General features: G+C 58.4%; 1 protein-coding gene across 1 annotated transcript; it reads left to right on the top strand.

The window, feature by feature from the left end:
* The first annotated feature begins 6,156 nt into the window (after positions 1–6,156).
* On the top strand, positions 6,157–8,024 carry H1-10 (H1.10 linker histone). Its single transcript, XM_055259171.2, has one exon. It carries the CDS (start codon positions 6,878–6,880, stop codon positions 7,517–7,519), a length of 642 nt encoding a protein of 213 aa, XP_055115146.1. The 5' UTR covers positions 6,157–6,877; the 3' UTR covers positions 7,520–8,024.
* Positions 8,025–8,695: the final 671 nt, after the last annotated feature.

Genomic DNA, 8,695 nt, shown 5'->3' with positions numbered 1-8,695 from the left:
AGTAGCTGGGACTACAGGTGCACATCACCACGCCCAGCTAATTTTTGCATTTTTAGTAGAGACATGTTGGCCAGGCTGGTCTCGAACTCTTGACCTCAAGTGATCCTCCCACCATGGCCTCTCAAAGTGCTGGCATGAGCCACCACGCCCGGTCTCATTCTGTTACTTTTAACATTACTCTTTAGTGGCCTACTTTAAATCACAGTCTTTATGATTTCTGTTATTTCCTGAGGTTTCCATCATAGCAATGCATTTTTTGTAATCAGGAAAAAGCCCAACAAAAACCAGTAGTGAAAAAATAGAGAAAAGAAAATACAATAAATTCTGGAATATTCTGGAATACAGATTTGAATTTCATTAACATTCTTCTAAAAGTTGTGTTTTGAAAACTATATATATCTGTATATATATATAGATATATAGATATATACCCTTAGAGAAAACATTCAAATTCAAGGCATAAGTATCTCCAACCCCATCGCATGGGATGTGTCACTGCTTTGATCTTCCTGCCTGCACACGGCATTAGCCAGCAGGACTCGCCTCACATGGGGTTCGAGTCCTCGTGGTCAGTGCAGGGCACATCAGTCCTGCTGTCCCATGGAGTGGTGACAGGTGTCCTGTCTGTGCACTGGCACCGGCTCTCTGCTCAGGTGTGTCACCATCCTGGCCCCTTGGGTTCTGGGGTTGTTTCCTCTGGTCTGGGAGCAGAGGTGTGGTCGCTGACCTCCCAGCAGATGATGAGGAGTGGGCAGGGGTGTGTGCTGGGAGCTTGTGTCTGGTCGGGGAGGCAGCGCCCTGCAGCTGGCTCAGTGGCCAGGGGTTCTTCCCACTGCAGCCTGAGCTTTGGGAGGTGCACCAGATTCTGGGGCCTCTCTCATGGGCATGTGTGTTTGTGTGCATCAGTCTCAAGGTCCCCAGAACATGAGGGCAGAAACAAGACAGGACAAAGAGGGCGAGGGCAGGGGGAGCCTCCAGCCAGACCCCGGCTGACACCACGTTTTTCCCTGCAGTTGGCATCGACCTTGTGTGTGAGTGAGTAAGTGGCCACAGGTGTTTTTGAGGATGTGAGAATGGGTGTGTTTGAATGTGTCTATAGGTATGTGTGTGAATGTGTAAGAAAGTGAGTATGTGTAGAGCTGTGTGGGTATGTGAGGATGTGTGTGAATGTATAGGTGCATGTGAGTATGAATGGCTAGGTGAGTGTGTGTTGGCTCGTGTGTGAGCACCTATGTTTGAGGGTGTGTCTGTGGTCAAGTGTGAGCTTGAGTGAGTGTATGTGAACTGGTGAGTGGGTGAATGTGAGGGTGAATGTGTTGAGTGTGTGTGAATGGGTGAGCCTGTGTGAATGTGAGCGTGTATGTATAAGTGCGAGTCGCTGTGTAAATCAGTGAGCATATGTGTGTGAGGGGAGTGGGAGCATGTGAATGTGTGTGTGAACCTGTGGGTGTGAAGGGTATGTGATGGTGAGCTTATGAGTGTGAACAGGGCACATGCCTATGTGAACATGTGTGTGTGAGCACGTGAATGGGTGGATGATGTGTCTGAGTAGGTGAATGTGTATGAATCTGTGAGTGTGAATGGGTTAGTGTGTGGGTGTGAGGGGTAAACTGTGTGACCATTTTGTGAGCATGTGAATGAGAGGATGACAGGTGTGAGTAGGTGATTGTGTGTGAACCTGTGGGTGTGAATGGTATGTGTGAGGATAAATGTGTGGGTATGAGTGTGTGTGTGCATGTATGTGTGAATGGATGGGTAGGTATGTGGATGAATGTGAACTATGTGAATGGTGTGTGAGCATGTGAGTGGGAGGGTAAATTGTGTGTGAGTGGGTGGGGTGTACGTGTGTCAACTGTAAGTGTAAATGGTGTGAGTGTGTGTGAGCATGACTGAGTAGGTATAAGTGTGAGTGTGAACTGTGGGTGTGAATGAGCATGTGTGAAGGTAAATCTGAGTGTGAGTGAGTAGGTGTCTGTGTGTGTGAACTGTAGGTGCGAATGGTGAGTGTGTGTCTGGAAGCCCAGAATCAGACTGTCGAGCTGGATCATTCAGACTCCACACATCCAGCCCCTTTATACAAACTGGGAGACTGAGGCTGGGCAGTGGTGGTGGGGAAGGGATCACACCCAGGGTTTGAAGGACAGCCCAGGTCAGAGCCCAGCCAGGAGCTCCTGACCCCCATCCTCCCTCCTATCCGCTGCTGCTGCAGGTGTGTCTGTGCCGGGAGCGTGCTGTGTCCACCCCACCTTGGTGCAGCTAGGAGCATGTCCTCCCCCACCCTGCACTTAGCTCACAGCCCACAACTCAACGGACATACTAGATGGCAGGGGCTGTGAGCCAGGCAGGGAGGGTGCTCTGGTAGGAGCCCTAGGGAGGGGTCTAGGGAGGCCGGCCAGGGCAGAAGCCAGCCATGGGGCCACCCCAGCAAGTCCCAGGTCATGAGAACCCTCTGGGTATGTGTGGGCAGCAAAAAAGGCTATGAGGCTGAGTGCTGAGCTGGGGAGCTGCAGTCAGAGCCTTGGTAGGGGCCAGTGGCAAAGGCGTTGGGAGACTTTACCCTGCGTCTGGTGAGAAGCCATTAGAGACCTTTTGGCAGAGCCAGGACCCACCACTCAGACTTCTGTGTTGGGGCTGTGCAGAGAGAACAGGAGGCTGGGGGGAAAGGGTAGAGAGGGTGGGGGCTTGGCAGCTGTGGGACCAGTTCTGGGGTAGACTGGGAGGAAGCCATGGGTTGGATGATAGAGTAGGGAAATCAGGGAGCAGTCCCCGTCTCTGGGAAGAATCACTGGCAAAAGTTTGGGAGGAGCAGGGTCTGTGTTAGCCACACCCAGACTCCAGGTGAGGGTGGCAGGAGGAGCGGGATGCTGGGGTCTGCACAGGAGAGAGGCTGACTTTAGTCTAGAGAAATGAACCGCATCATCAGGGTACTGGTGGTGTTTGCAGCCCCAGGACTGAACAATCCCAGAGATAAGGAGGAGGGAGACAGCCCAGCAACCACAGAGCCTCTTCCAGATTCCGCCCCCAGAAACCCCACTGCTCACAAGCCAGAGCCTCCTCCAGACTGGCCAGGCCCAGGGAAGGGCTCGACTCAGGTGCTGGGCACATGGTCTTGCCCTGGTCTCTGCTAGGCCCTGGCCACTTCCAGAAGCTCCTTTTCTCATATTTGCCCATTTTTTTTGGTTGAGGACGTGGGACCTTCCCCACATGCGGTTTCCTTGGTGGGGTAATGCAGGAGGGATGACCAGGAGCGTGGGGGTAAGAGGCACCTTGAAGGCTGCAAGACCCCAGCCTGAGTCCTGGTCTCCTCCTGGCTAACCCCATCCTCAAGCCTCAGTTGCCTCTACCACATCATGAGGGCAAGTAGAAGATCCCACTTAGTCTATGCCAGCTCCCAAAGTCTAGAATTAGTCTTCTGAGCCCTGGGCCACAAGCAGCCTCCATCTTGACAAAAGCCCCCCTCCCCTCACAGGCTGAGGAGACAGCCCCTAGCCCGCGTGCCCACCGGGGTGGGGTCTGAGCTGCATCCTCTGTGTCCTCCCCCTAGGACTGGACAGCACTGCCCTGCCCACAGGGCTCCAGCCCTGTGCTGACTGCTTCTCCCCTGCAGTCCCAGCCAGGTCCCCCGGGGCATAGTGGCTGCGAGCCTGGCCGCTCTCTTCAGCGCCCGGACTGCGGCTCTACTTTGTGAGTGGCTGTACTGGCAGCGGTGCCCAGCCCTCCTCTCTCACATCTCCTCTCCTCAGATGTCATGAAGGAGGCCACACCTGGGTCCCGCCTTCTTCCCTGACCCTGTCCCTCTGTCTCCACTAGAACATCCTCCCTTCCCCCAGCACAGATGACCCAGGAGTGTCCCTGGCCCAGCCTGTGGCTGCAGCCAGCTCCAGAGTGGCATGTCCAGCATGCCACTCCTCCCCCCGCAGTGGCTGCACAAAAGGCCAAGCGATGGCCCTGTTGCCCATGGCTGGGACTCCTTCAGGGGTATCACTTCTGCTCACCCTTTGACTTTTCAAAAGACCCAAGCTCAAGCCCCTTGTATTAGTCCATTCTCACAAAGCCATAAAGAACTACCTGAGACTGGGTAATTTACAAAGATAAGAGGTTTAATTGGCTCACGGTTCCGCAGGCTGTACAGGAAGCACAGGGCACCTACTTCTTGGGAGGCCTCAGGGAGCTTTCACCCATGGCGAAAGGTGAAATGGAGCAGGTGTCCTACATGGCAGGGGTGGGATCAAGAGAGGGAGTCAGGGGAGGTGCAACATGCTTTCAAACAACCAGATCCCATGATAGCTCACCATCATGAGGACATCACCAAGGGAATGGTGCTAAACCATTAGAATCCACTCCCATGATTTGATCACCTCCCACCAGGACCCACCTCCAACACTGAGGATTAAAACTGAACCTAAAATTTGGGTGGGAACACAGATCCAAATCTTATCACCCACTCTGGGTCATGGCCGGGCTGTCTCCCCTCCACCTGGTTCCAGGGCCGGCTCTTTGGGGTTTCCTGCTCCCATCCCATCTCTGTACACCGCGGTCACTCCAGCTGTGGCCGCCACGTTCCTCTCCCCAGAGTCCCCTCTGCACATCCTCAGAGGGCTCCTGGTCCTGAGCACCCTGATCAGTGGGCCCAGCACACACAGCTGGCTGCTCCTCTCACTTCCTCCATGCAGCCAGCCTGGCCTGGAAACAGCTGTGCAGTTTCCGCAGGCTCAGCTGGGTAGTGCTTTCAGAAACCCGTCCCCATTCTCTGTCAGGAAATTCACATGGTCCTTTTTCAAGGAGGTGGAGGCCTCAGGCCCTCAAGGTTGTCCTGTGCCCTGGAGACAGTCCACTCAGCCAGTCCTTCCTGGGAAAGGAGCCCATCCTCCTCTGCAGGGACCTGGGCTGCAATCTCTCTTCTCACTTTTCTCAGGGTACCCAGTGCTCTGGGGGGCAAAGGCTGTTTCCTGGCTCCATGCCCCTGCCAGCCTCCTCCCAAAAAAACCCATCCAGGCTCACCGTTTCCTCCTAGACATAATTTCTTCCTCTCTGGGGTTTATTCCCTTGTCAGGGTGAAAAAATGGGGGGTGTGTGTGTGTGTGTGTGCGTGTGTGTGTGTGTGTGTGTGTGTGTGTGTGTGTGAAAGGGATGAGCTGGAGAAGAGGGGAGGCGCTGCCAGTCCTCACCCAGAGAAGCTTGCTTGGGCCCAAGGCCACAAATGCACCCACCCACGCCCTTTACAGGGCCTCTTACTCTATCCACCTGTAAATGTGCCTGTCTCTCACTCTGGGAACCCCAATTCGCCAGCGTCCTGTCCCCCCTCACCCCTCCATTGCTTTTCTATGCTGGGCCTCTGGAGATTGTCTCCTGCCTGCATCCCTGCCACACCCCAGCCCCAGCCCCACTCCTGTGCCCTACATCACCTACCCCCAAAGGGATCCCCTCTCCTACCCGAGCATCTTACCCTGGCCTCAGCTTCCCCAAGTGGAGGCTGCACCGGCTTCAACAAAAACTGTCCTGTGCCTCCTCTGCACCCCCAATACTGGAATCAGCAGAGATCGGGCCGCCAGGCTTGCACAAGCCCCCCGGGGAGGGTGGGGCCCGGGACCCTCTTCAGGACATGGTCTCCTTTGCTGTGTTCCCGCCATCATTTCCCTGTGCACGGGAGAGGGGGAGGGGTGCGCCCAGGAACTAAGAGCGAATCCCTTCCCCATCCTCTCACAGGAACTCCTCTGGGTGTCACAGCCTCACCCCCGCCCACCATGGAGCCCCCATTTGGCTTTGGGGGGACCGGCGGCAGCTACTTGTGGATCACAAAATGAGGCCCTAGGAACATCAGCGGCAACGCGGTGGGGGGAGCGGCGAGGCAGTGTCCCCAGAGAGGCCCTGCCGTAGTCCTCCATTCCCCGAGTTGTGCCTATGCTCCCAGAGGCACAACCAGACCCCGGGGTGCAGCTGGAGAGTGCCTCCCATCCACTATCCCCTTTGGATGGGGCGGAAAACCCCCGAGGATGTCCTAGCGCAGTTCACGTTGCCCCAGCCGACCACGTGAGGGCGCGCCCTGTGTTAGTTTGGACAAATTAAAGCTCCTCTTGCGGGCAGGCCTGGAGCCCCCCGGGCCGGACCAGGGCTCGGGTGCCTGTGGCGTTCTCTGGGCTGCCGGCCGCCAAGCTCCCGGCCGTGGGGCCTCCTCTGGGGCCCGCGCTATTGGCCTCCAAACGAGGTGCCCCCCTCCTCTCGCGCTCCCGCAGCCTAGGGTGCACCTCTCCGTTCGCCTTTGCTGAGCCCTTCCAGGACGCAAGCCGCCTCTCCACTGCGCCGGGAGCTCAGGCCCTGTCCGGGGCGCCCCGCTGCGGGCGCGGCGGCGCTGGAGAGGCGCGGTCCGAGAAACCAGCGGCCGGAGAAGGGGCTCCAAGAAGCACAAGTTGGCGCTGGCCCCGGACCAGGCTGTTGTTGTTCTCAACGTGGTCCGCCATGAAGCTATAAAAAGCCGAGAGAAGCGCCCTCCCGCCAGAGCGCAGCGCGCACGCCCAGCGAGTTCCAGAGGCGCCAGTGGAAGCTGCGGCGGCGGAGTCTCGCTTTCGGCGGGATTTCTCTGCGCTCCGACCCGGCCTAGGTCTGCATCCCCAGCTCCAGCCGCCGGCTCGGACTCGGTCTCTGACCCCAACTCGGTCCCCTAGCCCGGGCCCGGCTCCAGGCCCCCCAACCCTCGCTCCGGCCCGGCCCGGCCCCCACCCCAGCCCTGCCGCCCGGCCCCAGGCCCGGCCGCGGCCGCTCCCGCCTGGAGCCGCCGCGCGCCCCCAGCCCCCCTGCACCCCCTCGGCCCCTCGCCTTCCTCTTCCCGGCGCGGCCCCCCGGCTTCCGCGCGCCGCCCGCCACCAACCCTCTTGCTACCATGTCCGTGGAGCTCGAGGAGGCCCTGCCAGTGACGACCGCCGAGGGGATGGCCAAGAAGGTGACCAAGGCTGGCGGCTCGGCGGCGTTGTCCCCATCTAAGAAGAGGAAGAATAGCAAGAAGAAGAACCAGCCGGGCAAATACAGCCAGCTGGTGGTGGAGACCATCCGTAGGCTGGGTGAGCGCAACGGCTCGTCGCTGGCCAAGATCTACACCGAGGCCAAGAAGGTTCCGTGGTTCGACCAGCAGAATGGGCGCACCTACCTCAAGTACTCGATCAAGGCGCTGGTGCAGAACGACACGCTTCTGCAGGTGAAGGGCACCGGCGCCAACGGTTCCTTCAAGCTCAACCGCAAGAAGCTGGAGGGCGGCGGGGAGCGGCGCGGAGCCCCGGCGGCCGCCACCGCCCCGGCTCCCACCGCACACAAAGCGAAGAAGGCAGCCCCTGGCGCGGCCGGCTCCCGGCGCGCGGACAAGAAGCCCGCCAGGGGCCAGAAGCCGGAACAGCGCTCGCACAAGAAGGGCGCTGCCGCCAAGAAGGACAAAGGCGGCAAGGCCAAGAAGACGGCGGCCGCCGGGGGCAAGAAGGTGAAGAAGGCGGCCAAGCCCAGCGTCCCCAAAGTGCCCAAGGGCCGCAAGTGAGCGTGTCGGCCGGTCAGAGCGGCCGGCCAGAGCGGCCGGCGTGGGCTTTTCGGTGTTTTTGTTTTTCTACCCCAAGTGACGTAGATTTTGTACGGCTCGCCCCGGCCGGGGCCGCGGGGCCTGGTCTGAGCCTCAGGGAGGGGCCCCGGGTCCTCTCCGTCTTTCCCCTCCCCCAACGATGTAGCGTTTTTCGTTGTTTGCTTAAGGTTTTTGAAACAGCCCTGGCGACGCCTCTATTGGCTCTCGGCCTTGGCAACGGCCGTCGTCATGGTTACTGGCCCCTAGGCGCCGATGGCCGAGGCCGCGCCTGCCCACCGGGCGGGGGCCGCTGGTTGGCCGGGCCCAGTTGCGCGGGGACGCGGAGGCCGCGCATCCTTTCCCGGCTCCCCACCCTCCTTGCTTTTGGGTGCGCCACAAACAATCGCTCCGGGCTCAGGGCTGCGTGGCTCTTCCCTTCATTCCATGGGCCTTTCTTTGGGCACAATAAAGCGTTTAAACCTTTCAACCTCTCGTTTAATCTGAGTGGAATAGGGATGGGCGCCTTCGGCACTAGGGCTTGGATGGCGGGCCCCTCAGGTCCTTATACCCCAGATCTGTTGGCCAGGGTGTAAGCCTGGAGCCAGGGGCCTTCAGTAAGAGGTGGGAATTGCTGGCTTGGGACGAACTTAAAGTACCTGAGACAGGGAGATAGACAGGATCGGTCCCTTAGGAGGGATGGGTCTATCTGCCCCCACAGGGGGTCCATCGGCCATTGCGGGGAGCGGGATATGGGGAGAGGAGGAGGGGGGATTAATGGGTTTTCAGGATTAATGGTCAGGGCCCTGCCAGGGACCTAAACTTGGCCTCCAGAGAGGTAGTTCTTACAAAGTCACACCAGACTGGCCTGTAAGCTTAGTCATTCTGACTCCAGCGAGGGTTAGAGTGAGATGTGACCGGGACGAAGTGTGGGGGCCAGAGAGTGGAGTTCCCGACCACCACCCAAAGTGTGGTCTCAGAAGGGTATATGCCGTCTCTGAGCCTATTGGTTAAGCTGGAGTGCAAACGGGACCCAAAGGATTGCTGGGAGAATTAGTAGGAGCAGAAGCATCTCCAGCCCTGGGACATTCTGGTATCCAGCATATGGGATAGTTGTCTGTCCAGTTGGGCAGTAGGCCAAGGTCTATTCTGACAGATGTC

Source organism: Symphalangus syndactylus, chromosome 21 (genome assembly GCF_028878055.3).
Source record: "Symphalangus syndactylus isolate Jambi chromosome 21, NHGRI_mSymSyn1-v2.1_pri, whole genome shotgun sequence".
NCBI classification, from domain to species: domain Eukaryota; kingdom Metazoa; phylum Chordata; class Mammalia; order Primates; family Hylobatidae; genus Symphalangus; species Symphalangus syndactylus.
This window is presented reverse-complemented; position numbering and strand designations above follow the sequence as displayed.